Source organism: Tachypleus tridentatus, chromosome 2 (assembly GCF_004210375.1).
Source record: "Tachypleus tridentatus isolate NWPU-2018 chromosome 2, ASM421037v1, whole genome shotgun sequence".
NCBI classification, from domain to species: Eukaryota; Metazoa; Arthropoda; class Merostomata; order Xiphosura; family Limulidae; genus Tachypleus; species Tachypleus tridentatus.
Genome location: NC_134826.1, coordinates 141,874,314 through 141,901,980, shown reverse-complemented (window position 1 = coordinate 141,901,980; position 27,667 = coordinate 141,874,314). Strand labels below are relative to the sequence as shown.

The following is a 27,667-nucleotide window of genomic DNA, read 5'->3' as shown; positions in this document are numbered from 1 at the left end:
TAACTTGTTATCAAAACCACTAACTTGTTATTCAACCCACATTAGCTTGTTATCAAAACCACAAACTTGTTATCCAACCCACATTAGTTGTTATCAAAACCACAAACTTGTTATTCAACCCACATTAGCTTGTTATCAAAACCACAAACTTGTTATCAAACCCACATTAGCTTGTTATCAAAACCACTAACTTGTCATCCAACCCACTTTAACTTGTTATCAAAACCACTAACTTGTCATCCAACCCACTTTAACTTGTTATCAAAACCACTAACTTGTCATCCAACCCACTTTAGCTTGTTATCAAAACCACTAACTTGTCATCCAACCCACTTTAACTTGTTATCAAAACCACAAACTTGTTATTCAACCCACATTAGCTTATTATCAAAACCACAAACTTGTTATCCAACCCACATTAGGTTGTTATCAAAACCACTAACTTGTTATCCAACCCACATTAGCTTGTTATCAAAACCACTAACTTGTTATCCAACCCACATTAGGTTGTTATCAAAACCACTAACTTTGTCATCCAACCCACTTTAACTTGTTATCAAAACCACTAACTTGTTATCCAACCCACTTTAACTTGTTATCAAAACCACTAACTTGTCATCCAACCCACTTTAACTTGTTATCAAAACCACTAACTTGTCATCCAACCCACATTAGCTTGTTATCAAAACCACTAACTTGTTATCCAACCCACATTAGCTTGTTATCAAAACCACTAACTTGTTATCCAACCCACATTAGCTTGTTATCAAAACCACTAACTTGTCATCCAACCCAGTTTAACTTCTCATCCAACCCACATTAGATTGTTATCAAAACCACTAACTTGTTATCCAACCCACATTAGCTTGTTATCAAAACCACTAACTTATCATCCAACCCACTTTAACTTGTTATCAAAACCACTAACTTGTTATCCAACCCACTTTAACTTGTTATCAAAACCACTAACTTGTCATCCAACCCACTTTAACTTGTTATCAAAACCACTAACTTGTCATCCAACCCACTTTAACTTGTTATCAAAACCACTAACTTGTCATCCAACCCACTTTAACTTGTTATCAAAACCACTAACTTGTCATCCAACCCACTTTAACTTGTTATCAAAACCACTAACTTGTCATCCAACCCACTTTAACTTGGTATCCAACCCATATTAGCTTGTTATCAAAACAACTAACTTGTTATCCAACCCACATTAGCTTGTAATCAAAACCACTAACTTGTCATTCAACCCACTTTAACTTGGTATCCAACCCACTTTAACTTGTTATCAAAACCACTAACTTGTTATCCAACCCACATTAGCTTGTTATCAAAACCACTAACTTGTCATCCAACCCACATTAGCTTGTTATCAAAACCACTAATTTATCATCCAACCCACATTAGTTTGTTATCAAAACAACTAACTTGTTATCCAACCCACATTAGCTTGTTATCAAAACCACTAACTTGTCATCCAACCCACTTTAACTTGTTATCCAACCCACATTAGCTTGTTATCAAAACCACTAACTTGTTATCCAACCCACATTAGCTTGTTATCAAAACAACTAACTTGTCATCCAACCCACATTAGCTTGTTATCAAAACCACTAACTTGTTATCCAACCCACATTAGCTTGTTATCAAAACCACTAACTTGTCATCCAACCCACATTAGCTTGTTATCAAAACCACAAACTTGTTATCCAACCCACATTAGCTTGTTATCCAACCCACATTAGGTTGTTATCAAAACCACTAACTTGTTATCCAACCCACATTAGCTTGTTATCAAAACCACAAACTTGTTATCCAACCCACATTAGGTTGTTATCAAAACCACTAATTTGTCATCCAACCCACTTTAACTTGTTATCAAAACCACAAACTTGTTATTAGCTTGTTATCAAAACCACTAACTTGTTATCCAACCCACTTTAGCTTGTTATCAAAACTACAAACTTGTTATCCAACCCACATTAGGTTGTTATCAAAACCACTAACTTGTTATCCAACCCACTTTAACTTGTTATCAAAACCACTAACTTGTCATCCAACCCACATTAACTTGTTATCAAAACCACTAACTTGTCATCCAACCCACTTTTAACTTGTTATCAAAACCACAAACTTGTTATCCAACCCACTTTAGCTTGTTATCAAAACCACTAACTTGTTATCCAACCCACTTTAGCTTGTTATCAAAACCACAAACTTGTTATCCAACCCACATTAGGTTGTTATCAAAACCACAAACTTGTTATCCAACCCACTTTAGCTTGTTATCAAAACCACTAACTTGTTATCCAACCCACTTTAACTTGTTATCCAACCCACTTTAGCTTGTTATCAAAACCACAAACTTGTTATTCAACCCACATTAGGTTGTTATCAAAACCACTAATTTGTCATCCAACCCACTTTAACTTGTTATCAAAACCATTAGGTTGTTATCAAAACCACAAACTTGTTATCCAACCCACTTTAGCTTATTATCAAAACCACAAACTTGTTATCCAACCCACATTAGGTTGTTATCAAAACCACTAATTTGTTATCCAACCCACATTAGCTTATTATCAAAACCACAAACTTGTTATCCAACCCACTTTAACTTGTTATCCAACCCACTTTAGCTTGTTATCAAAACCACTAACTTGTTATCCAACCCTCTTTAACTTGTTATCCAACCCACATTAGGTTGTTATCAAAACCACAAACTTGTCATTCAACCCACATTAGGTTGTTATCAAAACCACTAATTTGTCATCCAACCCACTTTAACTTGTTATCAAAACCACAAACTTGTTATCCAACCCACTTTAGCTTGTTATCAAAACCACTAACTTGTTATCCAACCCACTTTAACTTGTTATCCAACCCACTTTAGCTTATTATCAAAACCACAAACTTGTTATCCAACCCACATTAGGTTGTTATCAAAACCACAAACTTGTTATTCAACCCACATTAGCTTATTATCAAAACCACAAACTTGTTATCCAACCCACATTAGGTTGTTATCAAAACCACAAACTTGTTATTCAACCCACATTAGCTTGTTATCAAAACCACAAACTTGTTATCAAACCCACATTAGGTTGTTATCAAAACCACTAACTTGTCATCCAACCCACTTTAACTTGTTATCAAAACCACAAACTTGTTATCCAACCCACTTTAACTTGTTATCAAAACCACAAACTTGTTATCCAACCCACTTTAGCTTATTATCAAAACCACAAACTTGTTATCCAACCCACATTAGGTTGTTATCAAAACCACAAACTTGTTATTCAACCCACATTAGCTTATTATCAAAACCACAAACTTGTTATCCAACCCACATTAGGTTGTTATCAAAACCACTAACTTGTTATCCAACCCACATTAGCTTATTATCAAAACCACAAACTTGTTATCAAACCCACATTAGGTTGTTATCAAAACCACTAATTTGTCATCCAACCCACTTTAACTTGTTATCAAAACCACAAACTTGTTATCCAACCCACTTTAGCTTATTATCAAAACCACAAACTTGTTATCAAACCCACATTAGCTTGTTATCAAAACCACTAACTTGTTATCCAACCCACTTTAACTTGTTATCCAACCCACTTTAGCTTGTTATCAAAACCAAAAACTTGTTATTCAACCCACATTAGGTTGTTATCAAAACCACAAACTTGTTATCCAACCCACTTTAGCTTATTATCAAAACCACTAACTTGTTATCAAACCCACATTAGCTTGTTATCAAAACCACTAACTTGTTATCCAACCCACATTAGCTTATTATCAAAACCCCTAATTTGTTATCCAACCCACATTAGCTTATTATCAAAACCACTAACTTGTTATCAAACCCACATTAGGTTGTTATCAAAACCACTAATTTGTCATCCAACCCACATTAGCTTGTTATCAAAACCACAAACTTGTTATCCAACCCACTTTAGCTTATTATCAAAACCACAAACTTGTTATCCAACCCACATTAGCTTATTATCAAAACCCCTAACTTGTTATCCAACCCACATTAGCTTATTATCAAAACCACAAACTTGTTATCCAACCCACATTAGGTTGTTATCAAAACCACTAATTTGTCATCCAACCCACATTAGCTTATTATCAAAACCCCTATCTTGTTATCCAACCCACATTAACTTATTATCAAAACCCCTAACTTGTTATCCAACCCACATTAACTTGTTATCAAAACCCCTAACTTGTTATCCAACCCACATTAGCTTGTTATCAAAACCACTAACTTGTTATCCAACCCACATTAGCTTGTTATCAAAACCACTAACTTGTTATCCAACCCACATTAGCTTGTTATCAAAACCACAAACTTGTTATCCAACCCACATTAGGTTGTTATCAAAACCACTAACTTGTCATCCAACCCACATTAACTTGTTATCAAAACCACTAACTTGTTATCCAACCCACATTAACTTATTATCAAAACCCCTAACTTGTTATCAAAACCCCTAACTTGTTATCCAACCCACATTAGGTTGTTATCAAAACCCCTAACTTGTTATCCAACCCACATTAGCTTGTTATCAAAACCACAAACTTGTTATCCAACCCACATTAGGTTGTTATCAAAACCACTAACTTGTCATCCAACCCACATTAGCTTGTTATCAAAACCACAAACTTGTTATCCAACCCACTTTAGCTTGTTATCAAAACCACAAACTTGTTATCCAACCCACATTAGGTTGTTATCAAAACCACTAACTTGTTATCCAACCCACATTAGCTTGTTATCAAAACCACTAACTTGTTATCCAACCCACATTAGCTTGTTATCAAAACCACAAACTTGTTATCCAACCCACATTAGTTGTTATCAAAACCACTAATTTGTCATCCAACCCACATTAGCTTGTTATCAAAACCACAAACTTGTTATCCAACCCACTTTAGCTTGTTATCAAAACCACTAACTTGTTATCCAACCCACATTAGGTTGTTATCAAAACCACTAACTTGTTATCCAACCCACATTAGCTTGTTATCAAAACCACAAACTTGTTATCCAACCCACATTAGGTTGTTATCAAAACCACTAACTCGTTATCCAACCCACTTTAACTTGTTATCAAAACCACAAACTTGTTATCCAACCCACTTTAGCTTGTTATCAAAACCACTAACTTGTTATCCAACCCACTTTAGCTTGTTATCAAAACCACTAACTTGTTATCCAACCCACATTAGGTTGTTATCAAAACCACTAACTTGTTATCCAACCCACATTAGCTTGTTATCAAAACCACAAACTTGTTATCCAACCCACATTAGGTTGTTATCAAAACCACTAACTTGTCATCCAACCCACTTTAACTTGTTATCAAAACCACAAACTTGTTATCCAACCCACTTTAGCTTGTTATCAAAACCACTAACTTGTTATCCAACCCACTTTAGCTTGTTATCAAAACCACAAACTTGTTATTCAACCCACATTAGGTTGTTATCAAAACCACAAACTTGTTATCCAACCCACTTTAGCTTGTTATCAAAACCACTAACTTGTTATCCAACCCACTTTAACTTGTTATCCAACCCACTTTAGCTTGTTATCAAAACCACAAACTTGTTATTCAACCCACATTAGGTTGTTATCAAAACCACTAATTTGTCATCCAACCCACTTTAACTTGTTATCAAAACCACAAACTTGTAATCCAACCCACTTTAGCTTGTTATCAAAACCACTAACTTGTTATCCAACCCACTTTAACTTGTTATCCAACCCACTTTAGCTTGTTATCAAAACCACAAACTTGTTATTCAACCCACATTAGTTTGTTATCAAAACCACAAACTTGTTATCCAACCCACTTTAGCTTGTTATCAAAACCACTAACTTGTTATCCAACCCACTTTAACTTGTTATCCAACCCACATTAGGTTGTTATCAAAACCACAAACTTGTTATTCAACTCACATTAGGTTGTTATCAAAACCACTAACTTGTCATCCAACCCACTTTAACTTGTTATCAAAACCACAAACTTGTTATCCAACCCACTTTAGCTTGTTATCAAAACCACTAACTTGTTATCCAACCCACTTTAGCTTGTTATCAAAACCACAAACTTGTTATCCAACCCACTTTAGCTTGTTATCAAAACCACAAACTTGTTATCCAACCCACATTAGGTTGTTATCAAAACCACTAACTTGTTATCCAACCCACATTAGCTTGTTATCAAAACCACAAACTTGTTATCCAACCCACTTTAACTTGTTATCCAACCCACTTTAGCTTGTTATCAAAACCACTAACTTGTTATCCAACCCTCTTTAACTTGTTATACAACCCACATTAGGTTGTTATCAAAACCACAAACTTGTCATTCAACCCACATTAGGTTGTTATCAAAACCACTAACTTGTCATCCAACCCACTTTAACTTGTTATCAAAACCACAAACTTGTTATCCAACCCACTTTAGCTTCTTATCAAAACCACTAACTTGTTATCCAACCCACTTTAACTTGTTATCCAACCCACTTTAGCCTATTATCAAAACCACAAACTTGTTATCCAACCCACATTAGGTTGTTATCAAAACCACAAACTTGTTATTCAACCCACATTAGCTTATTATCAAAACCACAAACTTGTTATCCAACCCACATTAGGTTGTTATCAAAACCACAAACTTGTTATTCAACCCACATTAGCTTGTTATCAAAACCACAAACTTGTTATCAAACCCACATTAGGTTGTTATCAAAACCACTAATTTGTCATCCAACCCACTTTAACTTGTTATCAAAACCACAAACTTGTTATCGAACCCACTTTAACTTGTTATCAAAACCACAAACTTGTTATCCAACCCACTTTAGCTTATTATCAAAACCACAAACTTGTTATCCAACCCACATTAGGTTGTTATCAAAACCACAAACTTGTTATTCAACCCACATTAGCTTATTATCAAAACCACAAACTTGTTATCCAACCCACATTAGGTTGTTATCAAAACCACTAACTTGTTATCCAACCCACATTAGCTTATTATCAAAACCACAAACTTGTTATCAAACCCACATTAGGTTGTTATCAAAACCACTAATTTGTCATCCAACCCACTTTAACTTGTTATCAAAACCACAAACTTGTTATCCAACCCACTTTAGCTTATTATCAAAACCACAAACTTGTTATCAAACCCACATTAGCTTGTTATCAAAACCACTAACTTGTTATCCAACCCACTTTAACTTGTTATCCAACCCACTTTAGCTTGTTATCAAAACCACAAACTTGTTATCCAACCCACTTTAGCTTGTTATCAAAACCACTAACTTGTTATCCAACCCACTTTAACTTGTTATCCAACCCACTTTAGCTTGTTATCAAAACCACAAACTTGTTATTCAACCCACATTAGGTTGTTATCAAAACCACTAATTTGTCATCCAACCCACTTTAACTTGTTATCAAAACCACAAACTTGTTATCCAACCCACTTTAGCTTGTTATCAAAACCACTAACTTGTTATCCAACCCACTTTAACTTGTTATCCAACCCACTTTAGCTTGTTATCAAAACCACAAACTTGTTATTCAACCCACATTAGGTTGTTATCAAAACCACAAACTTGTTATCCAACCCACTTTAGCTTGTTATCAAAACCACTAACTTGTTATCCAACCCACTTTAGCTTGTTATCAAAACCACTAACTTGTTATCCAACCCACTTTAACTTGTTATCCAACCCACATTAGGTTGTTATCAAAACCACTAATTTGTCATCCAACCCACTTTAACTTGTTATCAAAACCACAAACTTGTTATCCAACCCACTTTAGCTTGTTATCAAAACCACTAACTTGTTATCCAACCCACTTTAGCTTGTTATCAAAACCATTAAAAACCACAAACTTGTTATCCAACCCACTTTAGCTTGTTATCAAAACCACAAACTTGTTATCCAACCCACATTAGGTTGTTATCAAAACCACTAATTTGTTATCCAACCCACATTAGCTTATTATCAAAACCACAAACTTGTTATCCAACCCACTTTAACTTGTTATCCAACCCACTTTAGCTTGTTATCAAAACCACTAACTTGTTATCCAACCCTTCTTTAACTTGTTATCCAACCCACATTAGGTTGTTATCAAAACCACAAACTTGTTATTCCAACCCACATTAGGTTGTTATCAAAACCACTAACTTGTCATCCAACCCACTTTAACTTGTTATCAAAACCACAAACTTGTTATCCAACCCACTTTAGCTTGTTATCAAAACCACTAACTTGTTATCCAACCCACTTTAACTTGTTATCCAACCCACTTTAGCTTATTATCAAAACCACAAACTTGTTATCCAACCCACATTAGGTTGTTATCAAAACCACAAACTTGTTATCCAACCCACATTAGCTTGTTATCAAAACCACAAACTTGTTATCCAACCCACATTAGCTTGTTATCAAAACCACAAACTTGTTATCAAACCCACATTAGGTTGTTATCAAAACCACTAATTTGTCATCCAACCCACTTTAACTTGTTATCAAAACCACAAACTTGTTATCCAACCCACTTTAACTTGTTATCAAAACCACAAACTTGTTATCCAACCCACTTTAGCTTGTTATCAAAACCACAAACTTGTCATTCAACCCACTTTAACTTGTTATCAAAACCACTAATTTGTCATCCAACCCACTTTAACTTGTTATCAAAACCACAAACTTGTTATCCAACCCACTTTAGCTTGTTATCAAAACCACTAACTTGTTATCCAACCCACTTTAGCTTATTATCAAAACCACAAACTTGTTATCCAACCCACATTAGGTTGTTATCAAAACCACAAACTTGTTATTCAACCCACATTAGCTTATTATCAAAACCACAAAGTTGTTATTCAACCCACATTAGCTTGTTATCAAAACCACAAACTTGTTATCAAACCCACATTAGGTTGTTATCAAAACCACTAATTTGTCATCCAACCCACTTTAACTTGTTATCAAAACCACAAACTTGTTATCCAACCCACTTTAACTTGTTATCAAAACCACAAACTTGTTATCCAACCCACTTTAGCTTATTATCAAAACCACAAACTTGTTATCCAACCCACATTAGGTTGTTATCAAAACCACAAACTTGTTATTCAACCCACATTAGCTTATTATCAAAACCACAAACTTGTTATCCAACCCACATTAGGTTGTTATCAAAACCACTAACTTGTTATCCAACCCACATTAGCTTATTATCAAAACCACAAACTTGTTATCAAACCCACATTAGGTTGTTATCAAAACCACTAATTTGTCATCCAACCCACTTTAACTTGTTATCAAAACCACAAACTTGTTATCCAACCCACTTTAGCTTATTATCAAAACCACAAACTTGTTATCAAACCCACATTAGCTTGTTATCAAAACCACTAACTTGTTATCCAACCCACTTTAACTTGTTATCCAACCCACTTTAGCTTGTTATCAAAACCAAAACTTGTTATTCAACCCACATTAGGTTGTTATCAAAACCACAAACTTGTTATCCAACCCACTTTAGCTTGTTATCAAAACCACTAACTTGTTATCCAACCCACATTAGCTTGTTATCAAAACCACTAACTTGTTATCCAACCCACATTAGCTTGTTATCAAAACCACTAACTTGTTATCCAACCCACATTAGCTTGTTATCAAAACCACTAACTTGTTATCAAACCCACATTAGGTTGTTATCAAAACCACTAATTTGTCATCCAACCCACATTAGCTTGTTATCAAAACCACAAACTTGTTATCCAACCCACTTTAGCTTATTATCAAAACCACAAACTTGTTATCCAACCCACATTAGCTTATTATCAAAACCCTAACTTGTTATCCAACCCACATTAGCTTGTTATCAAAACCACTAACTTGTTATCCAACCCACATTAGCTTGTTATCAAAACCACTAACTTGTCATCCAACCCACATTAGCTTATTATCAAAACCCCTATCTTGTTATCCAACCCACATTAACTTATTATCAAAACCCCTAACTTGTTATCCAACCCACATTAGCTTGTTATCAAAACCCCTAACTTGTTATCCAACCCACATCAGCTTGTTATCAAAACCCCTAACTTGTTATCCAACCCACATTAGCTTATTATCAAAACCACAAACTTGTTATCCAACCCACATTAGCTTATTATCAAAACCTCAAACTTGTTATCCAACCCACATTAGGTTGTTATCAAAACCACTAATTTGTCATCCAACCCACATTAGCTTATTATCAAAACCCCTAACTTGTTATCCAACCCACATTAACTTATTATCAAAACCCCTAACTTGTTATCAAAACCCCTAACTTGTTATCCAACCCACATTAGGTTGTTATCAAAACCCCTAACTTGTTATCCAACCCACATTAGCTTGTTATCAAAACCACAAACTTGTTATTCAACCCACATTAGGTTGTTATCAAAACCACTAATTTGTCATCCAACCCACATTAGCTTGTTATCAAAACCACAAACTTGTTATCCAACCCACTTTAGCTTATTATCAAAACCACAAACTTGTTATCCAACCCACATTAGGTTGTTATCAAAACCACTAACTTGTTATCCAACCCACATTAGCTTATTATCAAAACCCCTAACTTGTTATCCAACCCACATTAGCTTATTATCAAAACCACAAACTTGTTATCCAACCCACATTAGGTTGTTATCAAAACCACTAATTTGTCATCCAACCCACATTAGCTTGTTATCAAAACCACAAACTTGTTATCCAACCCACTTTAGCTTATTATCAAAACCACAAACTTGTTATCCAACCCACATTAGGTTGTTATCAAAACCACTAACTTGTTATCCAACCCACATTAGCTTATTATCAAAACCACAAACTTGTTATCCAACCCACATTAGGTTGTTATCAAAACCACTAATTTGTCATCCAACCCACTTTAACTTGTTATCAAAACCACAAACTTGTTATCCAACCCACTTTAGCTTGTTATCAAAACCACTAACTTGTTATCCAACCCACTTTAGCTTGTTATCAAAACCACAAACTTGTTATTCAACCCACATTAGGTTGTTATCAAAACCACTAACTTGTTATCCAACCGACATTAGCTTATTATCAAAACCACAAACTTGTTATCCAACCCACATTAGGTTGTTATCAAAACCACTAATTTGTCATCCAACCCACTTTAACTTGTTATCAAAACCATAAACTTGTTATCCAACCCACTTTAGCTTGTTATCAAAACCACTAACTTGTTATCCAACCCACTTTAGCTTGTTATCAAAACCACAAACTTGTTATTCAACCCACATTAGGTTGTTATCAAAACCACAAACTTGTTATCCAACCCACTTTAGCTTGTTATCAAAACCACTAACTTGTTATCCAACCCACTTTAACTTGTTATCCAACCCACTTTAGCTTGTTATCAAAACCACAAACTTGTTATTCAACCCACATTAGGTTGTTATCAAAACCACTAATTTGTCATCCAACCCACTTTAACTTGTTATCAAAACCACAAACTTGTAATCCAACCCACTTTAGCTTGTTATCAAAACCACTAACTTGTTATCCAACCCACTTTAACTTGTTATCCAACCCACTTTAGCTTGTTATCAAAACCACAAACTTGTTATTCAACCCACATTAGGTTGTTATCAAAACCACAAACTTGTTATCCAACCCACTTTAGCTTGTTATCAAAACCACTAACTTGTTATCCAACCCACTTTAACTTGTTATCCAACCCACATTAGGTTGTTATCAAAACCACAAACTTGTTATTCAACTCACATTAGGTTGTTATCAAAACCACTAATTTGTCATCCAACCCACTTTAACTTGTTATCAAAACCACAAACTTGTTATCCAACCCACTTTAGCTTGTTATCAAAACCACTAACTTGTTATCCAACCCACTTTAGCTTGTTATCAAAACCACAAACTTGTTATCCAACCCACTTTAGCTTATTATCAAAACCACAAACTTGTTATCCAACCCACATTAGGTTGTTATCAAAACCACTAATTTGTTATCCAACCCACATTAGCTTATTATCAAAACCACAAACTTGTTATCCAACCCACTTTAACTTGTTATCCAACCCACTTTAGCTTGTTATCAAAACCACTAACTTGTTATCCAACCCTCTTTAACTTGTTATCCAACCCACATTAGGTTGTTATCAAAACCACAAACTTGTCATTCAACCCACATTAGGTTGTTATCAAAACCACTAATTTGTCATCCAACCCACTTTAACTTGTTATCAAAACCACAAACTTGTTATCCAACCCACTTTAGCTTGTTATCAAAACCACTAACTTGTTATCCAACCCACTTTAACTTGTTATCCAACCCACTTTAGCTTATTATCAAAACCACAAACTTGTTATCCAACCCACATTAGGTTGTTATCAAAACCACAAACTTGTTATTCAACCCACATTAGCTTATTATCAAAACCACAAACTTGTTATCCAACCCACATTAGGTTGTTATCAAAACCACAAACTTGTTATTCAACCCACATTAGCTTGTTATCAAAACCACAAACTTGTTATCAAACCCACATTAGGTTGTTATCAAAACCACTAATTTGTCATCCAACCCACTTTAACTTGTTATCAAAACCACAAACTTGTTATCGAACCCACTTTAACTTGTTATCAAAACCACAAACTTGTTATCCAACCCACTTTAGCTTATTATCAAAACCACAAACTTGTTATCCAACCCACATTAGGTTGTTATCAAAACCACAAACTTGTTATTCAACCCACATTAGCTTATTATCAAAACCACAAACTTGTTATCCAACCCACATTAGGTTGTTATCAAAACCACTAACTTGTTATCCAACCCACATTAGCTTGTTATCAAAACCACAAACTTGTTATCAAACCCACATTAGGTTGTTATCAAAACCACTAATTTGTCATCCAACCCACTTTAACTTGTTATCAAAACCACAAACTTGTTATCCAACCCACTTTAGCTTATTATCAAAACCACAAACTTGTTATCAAACCCACATTAGCTTGTTATCAAAACCACTAACTTGTTATCCAACCCACTTTAACTTGTTATCCAACCCACTTTAGCTTGTTATCAAAACCACAAACTTGTTATTCAACCCACATTAGGTTGTTATCAAAACCACAAACTTGTTATCCAACCCACTTTAGCTTATTATCAAAACCACTAACTTGTTATCAAACCCACATTAGCTTGTTATCAAAACCACTAACTTGTTATCCAACCCACTTTAACTTGTTATCCAACCCACTTTAGCTTGTTATCAAAACCACAAACTTGTTATCCAACCCACATTAGGTTGTTATCAAAACCACTAATTTGTTATCCAACCCACATTAGCTTATTATCAAAACCACTAACTTGTTATCCAACCCACTTTAACTTGTTATCCAACCCACTTTAGCTTGTTATCAAAACCACAAACTTGTTATCCAACCCACTTTAGCTTGTTATCAAAGCCACTAACTTGTTATCCAACCCACTTTAGCTTGTTATCAAAACCACTAACTTGTTATCCAACCCACTTTAACTTGTTATCCAACCCACTTTAGCTTATTATCAAAACCACAAACTTGTTATCCAACCCACATTAGGTTGTTATCAAAACCACAAACTTGTTATTCAACCCACATTAGCTTGTTATCAAAACCACAAACTTGTTATCCAACCCACATTAGGTTGTTATCAAAACCACAAACTTGTTATTCAACCCACATTAGCTTGTTATCAAAACCACAAACTTGTTATCAAACCCACATTAGGTTGTTATCAAAACCACTAATTTGTCATCCAACCCACTTTAACTTGTTATCAAAACCACAAACTTGTTATCCAACCCACTTTAGCTTATTATCAAAACCACAAACTTGTTATCAAACCCACATTAGCTTGTTATCAAAACCACTAACTTGTTATCCAACCCACTTTAACTTGTTATCCAACCCACTTTAGCTTGTTATCAAAACCACAAACTTGTTATTCAACCCACATTAGGTTGTTATCAAAACCACAAACTTGTTATCCAACCCACTTTAGCTTATTATCAAAACCACAAACTTGTTATCCAACCCACATTAGGTTGTTATCAAAACCACTAATTTGTTATCCAACCCACATTAGCTTATTATCAAAACCACTAACTTGTTATCCAACCCACTTTAACTTGTTATCCAACCCACTTTAGCTTGTTATCAAAACCACAAACTTGTTATCCAACCCACTTTAGCTTGTTATCAAAGCCACTAACTTGTTATCCAACCCACATTAGCTTGTTATCAAAACCACTAACTTGTTATCCAACCCACATTAGCTTATTATCAAAACCACTAACTTGTTATCCAACCCACTTTAACTTGTTATCCAACCCACTTTAGCTTGTTATCAAAACCACAAACTTGTTATCCAACCCACTTTAGCTTGTTATCAAAGCCACTAACTTGTTATCCAACCCACTTTAGCTTGTTATCAAAACCACTAACTTGTTATCCAACCCACTTTAACTTGTTATCCAACCCACTTTAGCTTATTATCAAAACCACAAACTTGTTATCCAACCCACATTAGGTTGTTATCAAAACCACAAACTTGTTATTCAACCCACATTAGCTTATTATCAAAACCACAAACTTGTTATCCAACCCACATTAGGTTGTTATCAAAACCACAAACTTGTTATTCAACCCACATTAGCTTGTTATCAAAACCACAAACTTGTTATCAAACCCACATTAGGTTGTTATCAAAACCACTAATTTGTCATCCAACCCACTTTAACTTGTTATCAAAACCACAAACTTGTTATCCAACCCACTTTAGCTTATTATCAAAACCACAAACTTGTTATCAAACCCACATTAGCTTGTTATCAAAACCACTAACTTGTTATCCAACCCACTTTAACTTGTTATCCAACCCACTTTAGCTTGTTATCAAAACCACAAACTTGTTATTCAACCCACATTAGGTTGTTATCAAAACCACAAACTTGTTATCCAACCCACTTTAGCTTATTATCAAAACCACAAACTTGTTATCCAACCCACATTAGGTTGTTATCAAAACCACTAATTTGTTATCCAACCCACATTAGCTTATTATCAAAACCACTAACTTGTTATCCAACCCACTTTAACTTGTTATCCAACCCACTTTAGCTTGTTATCAAAACCACAAACTTGTTATCCAACCCACTTTAGCTTGTTATCAAAGCCACTAACTTGTTATCCAACCCACATTAGCTTGTTATCAAAACCACTAACTTGTTATCCAACCCACATTAGCTTGTTATCAAAACTACTAACTTGTTATCCAACCCACTTTAACTTGTTATCCAACCTACTTTACCTTGTTATCCAGTTGTCTTAAATTAAATAACAGTCATTACTGAATATTGTGCAAAATTGATAAGTATAACATTGTGCTTTGACAATTTCAACATACAAATTTACAAACATATGTAATATTTTTGAAACAATAGGAAACATTTGGTACATAAGTGCAGATAGAATGTTTGTTTGCTCAAGCTGGTAAAGTAGACGTCACAAATGTTGATTGTGAGTGCGACCAAAGCATGCTGGGTAAAATTCGGTGCTAATTCAGGCTTCACGTGTTTTTGTCATTCTGTTAAATATATCTAAACATTTCTGGAAAGTCAAGAATCTCCGGAAAGTTCCAGAAACACACAAGGACTGAAAGGCGGAGATGATCCAGACGCTTTCTTTAGTCCTTGTTCCTGGTTGTTGAAGCAAAACAAAGGAGTTGATCCGTCACTCTTACCTGCAACTGAATTTAACTTGGAATAATTACATGCAGTTGAGTTGTCAACACTTTCTATTCCAAAGTCAAAACTGTACGAACTGTTGTTCCTTGCCAGTTCAGAGTCTGAACTGACTGAAAGCGTGTATTCTTTGTTAAGCTCTCGTTTGGATGACACCTGGTGGTGGAACGTAACAGGCACCGGGGAGGATGTGGCACTTCTACTGGGTCGTGGGTCAGGTCGTAGACGATTGTCCTATAAAAACCCATTATATGAAATTTTATTTAACGCAAGATGCGTTTTATTAAGAAACACAAAAACAAGTCTGCTTGAGTCTCACTGTTGTGACTAAAATTGTAATTAAAAAGTGAAAAACCAAATATCTCTTAATTCAAATAAAAAGATACATGTAATCTTAAACTTTTCAGCATCAATATGAAAAAACAGCACGCGCGTTTGTTATGAAACACCTCAAGTCAATGTGCATCACGGGACATTGAAAACTTAAATAAGAACGTTTCATGTGACTCTGAAACTTAATCAATCATCAAGTGTGTAAACTTCCAGAACGCTTTAACCTGTTCAGTGCCGTAGACGAGATAACTCGTCCAAGCCGATCGGTAACACAGTGCCACGAACGAGTTAATTCGTTCTCAATGCGTTTTAAAGACATGTATTTGACCTACTTACAAATTGTTTCAATTTCGATCCAAAATGGCGTCACGAAAAAGTTACAAAATGAAGCATTAGAGTTGTATTTTGAACTTGGTTCGGAGTTGCCGTAGCAGCTGAAATACTTGGCAGTCAACAGGATAAATTAGACGATTATGAGTTAAACCAGAGTCAACTTTTACCGGAATTCATGGCAAGTCTCATTCATTACTACTATCTTTGGTTGCAAACAATGGAAATAATCTGAGACTCAATAACTTACTGAAAGGATGTAATCCGTTATTATTAGATTACCTGAAGTGTTATATTACTCGATTGTATACAGACTTAAGAAAATCTGTTATGTTTGTTTTGGAATTTCGCGCGAAGCTACACGAGGACTATCTGGGCTAGTCATCCCTAATTTAGCAGTATGAGACTAAAGCGAAGGCAGCAGCTGGTCATCACCATCCACCGTCAACACTTGAGCTACTCTTTTATTAACGAATAGTGGGATTGACCCTCACTTTATAACCTTACCATGGCTGAAAGGGCAAGCACGTTTGGTGTGATGAAAATTCGAACCCTAACCACCTGGCCATGCCAAGCCACTTGAAAGGAAATGAAACTAAACTGCTAAACCTTTTTCCAATGAGGACAGGATTATTTCGCCGCCTAGCGTAACAGAAATAAACTAGCTTCTCACAACAGGTTACAGCTGATGACCAGCATCTGCTTTTTTTTTTTCCTTTTACTTTTAGTGGCACAGCATTACGTCTGCAGATCCATTCTGCGAAAAACCGGTTTTCGATACGTATGCAGAACACAGATAGCCCATTGTGTAGCTTTGCGTTTAATTCTAAACAACCAATGCTTTCAGCGTTAGCTTGTTATTAATTGTAGACTTGTGCATCGAGATTCGATGTGAAAAAAAGTGTATCACCACACCTACACGAGAACTACTTCTGCACCTTCCTTTCCTACACGGATTTATGCTAAAACATCCTTTGTGTAATTTTCAGTATTTTAAATGTTCGATCAGAAATACGAGATTTTCAGTTTCGACAAGTGGTGGCGCCAACCGTGATTGTGCGTTATAATAGTAATACTAAAATTCGATTAGAGTTGTCAAGCAGTTGGCAGTGAGGTTATGTTGATTAGTTGTCTTCTTTCTAGTTTGTCGCTTAAATGTTAAGAACGGCTGGCGCAGATAGCCCTCGAGGTAGCTTTATGCAGAATTCAACAAACAACAGAGGCAGATATTGGCGAGCCCGGCATGACCAGGCGGGTTAAGGCGTTTGACTCGTAATCTGAGGGTCGCGGGTTCGAATCCCCCTCGCACCAAACATGGTCGCCCTTTCAGCCGTGGGGGCGTTACAATGTTACGGTCAATCTCACTATTCGTTGGTTAAAGAGTAGCCCAAGAATTGGCGGTGGGTGGTGATGTCTGGCTGCCTTCCCTCTGGTCTCACACTGCTAAATTATGGACGGCTAGCACAGATAAGCCTTGAGTAGTTTTGCGCGAAATTCAAAAACAAACAAACCTGGACGATCTATTAAGGAAACGTTAAGTTCTATGAAAACAGTTTTTAAGATTACGCATGATGAAAAAAACCAACACTTAGTTTATATACATTTATAAAATTTGTAAAATTTCTGGAACCAACGTGAAAGTCCGGGGAAAGGAAATTTCTATTGAGCGTAGTAGGGTTGAGTAGAGGTTGGGGTGACGGAGTAGGTACTCGTCGTTCACAGGGGGAGCCACCAGTCAACGACGTGAACGACATGCGGTAAATCCGTAAGGGCTTTGATCCATCCATAGAAGTGTTACTGGTGGTAGCTAAGAAACAAACAAATAAAAATCATTTCCAGTTTTACGTAATACAATAATTTTGGTTTATGGTTGTCAAAGTTAAAATATTTCTAGCAACACGTAGAAGATCATACAAAAAGACAAATTCAGATTAGTTAAATAATTACTTATTTGTCAATCATCTCAGACTACGTAATTCTCTGGTTATTGTACGAAATTTTTCAAAGATTAAACGAATGCACGAAGCCATTCGTGTAAGATTATGTAACGCAACACGACGCCACGATTGGATGCACACTTTTGTGTCGAAACGACGACAAATATGTTTTAATTTCTATTGAAAAAAACCCACAAAACATGGTAATATATTTTATTCATATAATATAATAATCATCTCAAAATAAATAAAATACATGATAATGGTTGTGTATAATATCTTCCAATTTTTTTTTAATTTCTTGGCGAGTGCACTTTTATGAAACTTATTTTGGATTAATTATCAAAGTTAATGACAAAACGTGTCTTACAGTGTGGTGACGATGGTGGAGAAATACTGGGATCTCTTTCCATCTTGTCGACTTTCACTCGCTCTCTTTTCACTTGAAAAAATTCTGGTGCCGTACTTGAAAAGTAGATGTCGCTCTGTAGTGGCAATAAACGTGAGGACCAAAATTCAAACTTAGTACGCTGCATTAAATGGCTTACATCGATGTTTTACAAAATTACGTGTCTCACAAGAATGAGTTACACCACGGTTTTTACGCAATCCTGCTTAGCAACAAAAGTAAAACCTAATATTGTTCTTAATCTACGTAATGAAAGACACAAACAACAAAACTGGAAAAAAAATTCTGATTACTCAGATTAGGGCCTTCATTTATTAAAGAGGGTTTGTCTTTTATTTACAACGTTGGTGATATGACAAAATACCTTAATTCAGAAATGATTTAAGTTTAAAATTAACACTCACAACACTTATTAGGTTTCACGGCATACACCCCCTCATGCATCGAAGTCATTAAAATCGTAATAGGCAGACAGTAATTGAACTATTTTATCTGGATAAATTAATTTTGAATGTTATTTCGAAGAATCAAGCGTTACTTGACACACACTAGCTTAATTTATACAGGTTAGATTACTTTAGTGACGTGACACACACTAGTTTAATTTATATAGGTTACATTATTTTAGTGACGTGACACACACTAGCTTAATTTATATAGGTTACATTATTTTAGTGACGTGACACACTAGCTTAATTTATACAGGTTAGATTATTTTAGTGACGTGACACATTAGCTTAATTTATATAGGTTACATTATTTTAGTGACGTGACACACACTAGCTTAATTTATATAGGTTAGATTATTTTAGTGACGTGACACACACTAGCTTAATTTACATAGGTTACATTATTTTAGTGACGTGACACACACTAGCTTAATTTATACAGGTTACATTATTTTAGTGACGTGACACATTAGCTTAATTTATATAGGTTAGATTATTTTAGTGACGTGACACACACTAGCTCAATTTATATTGGTTAGATTATTTTAGTGACGTGACACACACTAGCTTAATTTCTACAGGTTAAATTATTTTAGTGACGTGATACACACTAGCTCAATTTATATAGGTTAGATTATTTTAGTGACGTGACACACATTAGCTTAATTTATACAGGTTAGATTATTTTAGTGACGTGACACACACTAGCTCAATTTATATAGGTTAGATTATTTTAGTGACGTGACACATTAGCTTAATTTATATTGGTTAGATTATTTTAGTGACGTGACACACATTAGCTTAATTTATATTGGTTAGATTATTTGAGTGACGTGACACACACTAGCTTAATTTATATTGGTTAGATTATTTTAGTGATGTGACGTGACACATACTAGCTTTTATATAGGTTAGATTATTTTACTGTATTATTGTTTTATATGTTACAAAGTTGATTTAACGCCAAGTACCCAAAGTATATAAGACAATTCTTCCCATTCAACGTTCTTCTAACAGTAAGGCCCAATTCAACTGTTGTTATAGTGTGAAGGCCTCTAAGAAGAGTTATTTGTTTTTTAAATTTCGCGCAAACCTACAGGAGGGCTATCCCTAATTTAGCAGTGTAAGACTAGAGGGAATGCAGCTAGTCATCACCATCTACCGCCAACTCTTGGGCTACTCTTTTACCAACGAATAGTGGGATTGACCGTCACATTATAACGCCCCCACGGTTGAAAGGGCGAGCATGTTTGGCGCGACGGGGATGCGAACCCGCGACTCTCGGATTGCGAGTTGCACGCCTTAACACGCTTGGCCATGCCGGGCCCACAACATACAGAACCATGAAGGCGAAAGTTTGACCACTGGTGTAAACGTACTTCAACAATTGAGGTTAACACGTCACAACCCATGATAATAAATCAAGTCAGCGTGTTTTTTTTTTTTCCTATCCGACGATTCAGAATTCATTATTTAGTTATTTTTGTACACAAGATTTCAACCAACTGATCTATTTCTAAGGGCAAAAAAAAAATTCAAACCAGGTGTGGACCTCCTTAGTGAAAGCGAACAGGAAACACAGACGTACATAAACACATGCTTTCGAAATGTGCGTTAAAGAATATATTAGTTAAGGTTATTAAGTTGGGTTTACCTTGGCTGTTACCATGGTTAGTTTAGGCATTGTCATGCTGTGAACGAGGTTCCCATTTATAACAAGTCGAATCTCAATCGTGTCTTGGGTGAATGCAATGATGTAGGGGAAGGCACAGACTGTAGGGAAGAGAAGACATAGTAATATAAACTGGACATTCTACAAAGCTTTAATATACAACAGATCAGCGTATCCCATGTTCTAGTTACTGTCTGATTTGTTTTGAACATTTAATTAAAATCACGAATACGATGAACAGATGGTTCAGAGTTGATTTTTAACATCTTACAATTTTATCAGAAACTCAGAGAATAATTAAAAGTCCAAATGAGAGCTTTAAGGATGAAACTTATTCAGAATTATTTGGAAACTCTAGTGTTGGTTTGTTTTGAATTTCGCGCAATGCTACACGAGGGCTATCTGCGCCAGCCGTCCCTAATTTAGCAGTGTAGGAATAGAAGGACACCACCTGCCATAAAACTCTATTGGGCTAATATTTTACCAAAGAATAGGGGGATTTACCGTCACATTATAACGCCCTCACGGTTGAAAGGGCGAGAATGTTAGGTGGGACGGGAATTCGAACCTACGACCCTCTGATTAAGAGTCGAGCGCCTTAACCACCCAGCCAACTCTAGTGTAAAAAAATATATGAATCTGACGATTCGTAATTCACCTGAAATTGTCTTAATTTATGAATATTTGCTGAACAAACGAAGTGAAATTTTCCTATACACAGACATTAGCACATATTAGACCTGATGAAAAAACAACTAAACATGTGAACGAAATGTTGTTTTAAGGCTCTGTTGATACAACATTTACAAACTGTAATATTCTGAAGATTATGCCAGTATTATCTGTGAACAGTGAAACATTAAAGTGACGAATAAAAACTTACAACATAATTTATCTTTCTTTTCATATTTCTTACCTATGGACTCCGGAACAGAATTCCACTGAAAATCAAAATCCATCGAACGGTCGTCTGTTAACTTCTGAAAGTGTGTCGTATCTGTAAAACATTATGAAGAGGGTATAAACAGTTGTTGATTGTCTGTGGTATCTACAAAATATTATGAAGAGGGTATAAACAGATGTTGATTGTGGTATCTACAAAACATTATGAAGAGGGTATAAACAGTTGTTGATTGTCTGTGGTATTTACCAAACATTATGAAGAGGGTATAAACAGTTGTTGATTGTCTGTGGTATCTACAAAACATTATGAAGAGGGTATAAACAGTTGTTGATTGTCAGTGGTATCTACAAAACATTATGAAGAGGGTATAAACAGATGTTGATTGTCTGTGGTATCTACAAAACATTATGAAGAGGGTATAAACAGTTGTTGATATGTCAAGAGTATCTGCAAATAATTATAGAAGAAGGTATAAATAGTTGTTATTGTCTGTGGTATCTACAAAACATTATGAAGAGGGTATAAACAGATGTTGATATGTCAAGAGTATCTGCAAATAATTATAGAAGAAGGTATAAATAGTTGTTATTGTCTGTGGTATCTACAAAACATTATGAAGAGGGTATAAACAGTTGTTGATTGTCTGTGGTATCTACAAAATATTATGAAGAGGGTATAAACAGATGTTGATTGTGGTATCTACAAAACATTATGAAGAGGGTATAAACAGTTGTTGATTGTCTGTGGTATCTACAAAACATTATGAAGAGGGTATAAACAGATGTTGATTGTCTGTGGTATCTACAAAACATTATGAAGAGGGTATAAACAGTTGTTGATATGTCAAGAGTATCTGCAAATAATTATAGAAGAAGGTATAAATAGTTGTTATTGTCTGTGGTATGTACAAAACATTATGAAGAGGGTATAAACAGTTGTTGATTGTCTGTGGTATCTACAAAATATTATGAAGAGGGTATAAACAGATGTTGATTGTGGTATCTACAAAACATTATGAAGAGGGTATAAACAGTTGTTGATTGTCTGTGGTATCTACAAAACATTATGAAGAGGATATAAACAAATGCTGAATCTATTAATTAGGTTGTTCAGAAATAAATGTCGAAATTCTCACGATGACATATAGAAGCTGAATATTGAGTAACTTATCGTTGGTTGGTTGGTTTGATCCAACGTTTGTTGCTTACAAGGTGTCTTAATTGTCTGCTGTTTCAACTCCACTTAAGAGTAAGTTCGCAATCCCCAAAGTAGCATGAACAAGAAGGACTTTCGTCTGATTCTCCTTTACGACTTGACTTGACTTGAAACTTGCAACAAAGACATGTTACCGAACGTATAGTCCAGCGTTGGTTCACATGGAGATGAAAGTCTTGAAGACCACGCAGATCATACGGATGAAAACACCTAAGGAAACAGTTGAGACCAGACATTCAGTCGTGGATCTGTTACTGAACGTATAGTCCAGCGTTGGTTCAAATGGTTTCGTCATGGAGATGAAAGTCTTGAAGACCAAATGTTGCTTACTTTGATTAAAGCATGTTTTACAACACTGGTTTATGCTTTTCCAAACTTTGCAGTTGAAAAACGACATTTATTTCTGAACAATCTAACATCACAAAAAATAGGATATATATACAGAGGTTCTAAAATATGTATTATATATAAAATATGATATTAAGAGAATAAACAGAGAAAGCGTAAACATATCAGATGTAAAAGTAATTGTTACCAAAAATGTACAAACATACGTTTGAAAATACGTCAAATTAAAACAAATATTGAAACACAATAAAAAAGATAAAAACTTTCAAATGTGTCGTATTAGTTTGGTTTTGAATTTCATGCAAAGCCACACAGGGCTATCTGCGCTAGCCGTACCTAACTTAGCACTGTAAGACCAGAGGGAAGGCAACTAGTCATCACCACTCACCACCGACCGTTGGGCTACTCCTTTACCAACGAATAGTGGGATTGGCCATCACTTTATAACGCCCATACGGCTGAAAGGGTGAGCATGTATGATGCGACGGAGATTCGAACCCGCAACCCTAAGATTACGTACCAGTCGAACGCCTTAACCCACCCGGTCATGCCGAGCCTATATAGTATTAGCAAAATTCTACCAACTGGGAAGAAACACACGTACTGACTATAATATGTTTCATAAACTATATTGTCAAATGAGGTAATCATTAACATAACTTTAATAAGCTAACTAAACTACTCCGTACGTAGAAAACGTATCATTCTAAACAAAGGTGAAGGAATACCATTAATACACAGATACATTTAAAGGGTCGACTCATTTTTGCGCTTATACTTGAGGCCCCGGCATGGCCAGGTGGGTTAAGACGCGCAACTTGTAATCTGAGGGTCACGGGTTCGCATCCCCGTCGCGCTAAAAACATGTTCGCCCTTTCAGCCGTGGGGGCGTTATAATGTGACGGTCAATCCCACTATTCGTTGGTAAAAGAGTAGCCCAAGAGTTGGCGGTGGGTGGTTATAACTAGCTGCCTTCCCTCTAGTCTTATACTGCTAAATTAGGAACGGATAGCGCAGATAGCCCTCGAGTAGCTTTGCGCGAAATTAAAAAAAACACACACAAAAAAACTTATACTTGATCCAAAATTTATAATTTTACAGCTACACAATGATATCTCTATACTGTGCCCTTCACGGGTATCGAACACCGGTTTTCAGCGTTATAAGCCTTCAGTCTAACAGCTGAGCCACCCAGGAAGGGTGGGGCAAATCTTAACGAAAACCACAGTTCAAAAAGTGAGTTATTTTAATAAAACGAGAGGGAATCTTCAGTAGCCACGACACATTAAATTATTTTAGGTAAAATTAGACTAAATTAATCTACGAGACGCATTTTTGTACAATAGCGATATCACACGTGGAACGCGCGTGTACTCGATTCGATTTTGTTACGCATGAGAATATATACCAGCCTACCCTCAAATTGGAATTTTTTTCAGCCATGATTATAATAAATTAATCTGTGAGACCTCGCTCGTGGTGAAATACACCAATCAAAAGGGGGTTTGACCTTCTGAATCCAAAACTATAATTAAATCTCAGAAAATTTAAGAGATAAAGTAATAAGATAGAATTTTGTATTTAAAAACAAAACAACAACAATAATTCTATGACCTGTTACGTTGCAGCTAACAACGTAAAATATTTTCAGAGATTTTTCTTGCGTTAAAACGTTTGGAACAGTTTTCGAACCAAAATAACTGATGTTTTAAAGTTCTTGAATTATTAGTAATGTTTATGTTAATTTCACATTATAAATCTCAAAACTACCGTTCGTGGCCCAATAATTAGGGTACTCGAATTATGAATCAGAACATTTAATGTTTGCGACCTACGAATATTGTTGCAAAAATGCATTCCGTATTTTGGGCTCGGATACATTATAACTGAGATGGTAAGACAAGACTAGACGAATAGTTGGCGGTGGGTGCTGTTGACTAGCTCCCTGATCTCTAGTCTTTCAGTGGAAAATTAGGAACGGTTTTCTGAAACTTTGAGAGTCGCGAGATGAAAACCCTTACCGATTTGCTTCTCCTGGGACGTTATAATGTTCCAAAATTCCCAAAACTCGTTGTTAAAAATAGTAGTTTGTTTGTTTTAATTTTTCACAAAGCTACAAGAGGGCTATCTGCGCTAGCCGTCCCTAGTTTAGTAGTGTAAGACTAGAGGGAAGGCACCTAGTCATCACCACCCACCGCCAACCCTTAGACCACTCTTTAAACAACGAATAGTGGGATTGATCAGTTACAATATAACGCCCCAACGGCTTAAATGGCGAGTATGTTTGGTGTGATGGGGATTCGAACCCGAGACCCTTAGATTACGAGTCGAGTGCCTTAGCCACCTGGCCATGCCGGGCTCAACAGTAGGTGGTGTTTTGCTTTTAGTTTATCAGTTCAACTCTAGGGACATCTAGCAAAGACAACCTTCAAGAGTGGCTTCACGCAAAACACAGAGAACAAACGAACGAGTCTAAAATTATAATTATTTCTTAATACATTGAGAAACGCAATGCAACAGTTTCGTTGTATCCAGTGTTTGCCACGATAATAGAGCAGTATGTTAGTAGAGGAAGTTTTAAAACGTTTATTTTATGTAATTTTAAATAAATATTAAATAACGTAAAGGTCTTTATGTGTGTTTTTATTTATTTCTAATCCCAACGCCATATCGGGCTATCTTCTGCGTCCATCGAGAGGAATCGAACCTCTGTAATTAGCGTTGTAAATCCGAAGATTTAAAGCTGCCTCACGCCAATGTCTTAGTGTGGGATTGTTTAATGACCGAAACTCTGAATAAACTTTGAAAGTTTCTCGAGAGAAAAATATTATTGAAGAATGATATATTTCTTTGTTCTGGTTACCAGTTTTCAGAATTGTAAAACTTTGAAAACAAAACAATCCGTTAGCGTTCGAAGATCTCACGCAATAGAAACATTTGTTGAGTTTCATATATTTTGTCAGAACAATATTGAAATCAACTGCTTAAAGTTAGAAAGTATTTGATAGTTTTCGAATTACTTAATCCAACGCGGGTTCAAATCTCTGTCACACCAAACACGCTCGCCCTTTCAGCCGTGGGGCGTTATAACGTGACGGTCAATCCCACTGTTCGTTGGTAAAAGAGTGGCCTAGGAGTTGGCGGTGGGTGGTGATGACTAGCTGCCTTCCCTCCAGTCTTACGCTTTTAAATTAGAGAGGGTTAGGGCACATGGCTCCCGTGTAGCTTTGGGCGAAATTTAAAAAACAAACAAACAAACAAACAAACAAACAAAAAACTGTTGCAGTTGATAGAGTACTGGTTGAAACCAACATTTGAAGTTTTAAAGTGGAACCAATAAAATAAGATTGGCCTTGGACAGAAATTTAGTTCAGATGTTACACAAACTGTAAAACGAGCACTTTAGAAATGGAAGTGTTAATACACAAAGTATGATAGGACACGTTAAGATAAGATGTTCCAGATAAGAGTTATTGTATTTCTAGCTTATAAATGTTTAATATTAATCCACGCTAGGTGAAGACAACAGTAGAAATTCCGTTGTTATGTATTAGCTCCATTAGTTCATCTAACTGGTATCTAATTATTTAATCATATGTGTCTCTTACAATGTCCTCTTTCGTTTGCTGATGAATAGACCGTCCAGAGGTACACAGATAATAGGATTTGCTCACACGTCTAGAGTGTATTCCAAAGAGTTAACGTTTCTGGTTTTTAGGATAATTAAACCCAATGAAAAGGATTTGTTTGTTTTTGAATTTCACTCAAAGCTACACGACGGCTATGTGTCCCAGCTGTCCTTAATTTAGTAGTACTACACTAGAGTGAAGGCAACTAGTTATTACCACTCACCGCCAACTCTTGGGATACTCTTTTACAAGTGAATGGTAGGACTGAGCATAACATATAACGCCCCCTGAAAGGGCTGAAAGAGCGAGCTTGTTTGGCTGGACGGGGATTCGAACTCGTGACCCTCAGATTACGAGCCCAGAGCCCCTAACCACCTGCCCATGCAATACCCGGTAAAAAGTAACACTTAATAGATGAATTTTCGCCCCCCGCTAGTACAACGGATTTACAACGCTAGTCAGGGGTTCGATTCCCCTCGGTGGTCTCCGCAGATTGCCCGATGTGGCTTTGCTATAAGAAAACACACGCACATTAATTTTTATACTATTTAATA

General features: G+C 35.8%; 1 protein-coding gene across 1 annotated transcript in view; it reads right to left on the bottom strand.

The window, feature by feature from the left end:
* Nucleotides 1–15,417: 15,417 nt before the first annotated feature.
* Nucleotides 15,418–27,667, bottom strand: part of LOC143245256 (GTPase-activating Rap/Ran-GAP domain-like protein 3) — a 661,441-nt gene continuing 649,191 nt past the window's right edge. The window contains exons 26-30 of the mRNA XM_076491412.1: nucleotides 21,934–22,014; nucleotides 21,000–21,118; nucleotides 18,858–18,972; nucleotides 18,185–18,357; nucleotides 15,418–16,121 (exon numbers count right to left, since the gene is read on the bottom strand). Coding sequence (XP_076347527.1) covers nucleotides 15,762–16,121; nucleotides 18,185–18,357; nucleotides 18,858–18,972; nucleotides 21,000–21,118; nucleotides 21,934–22,014 — 848 coding nt within the window. The 3' untranslated portion in view covers nucleotides 15,418–15,761. The remainder of the gene's footprint in view (nucleotides 16,122–18,184; nucleotides 18,358–18,857; nucleotides 18,973–20,999; nucleotides 21,119–21,933; nucleotides 22,015–27,667) is intronic.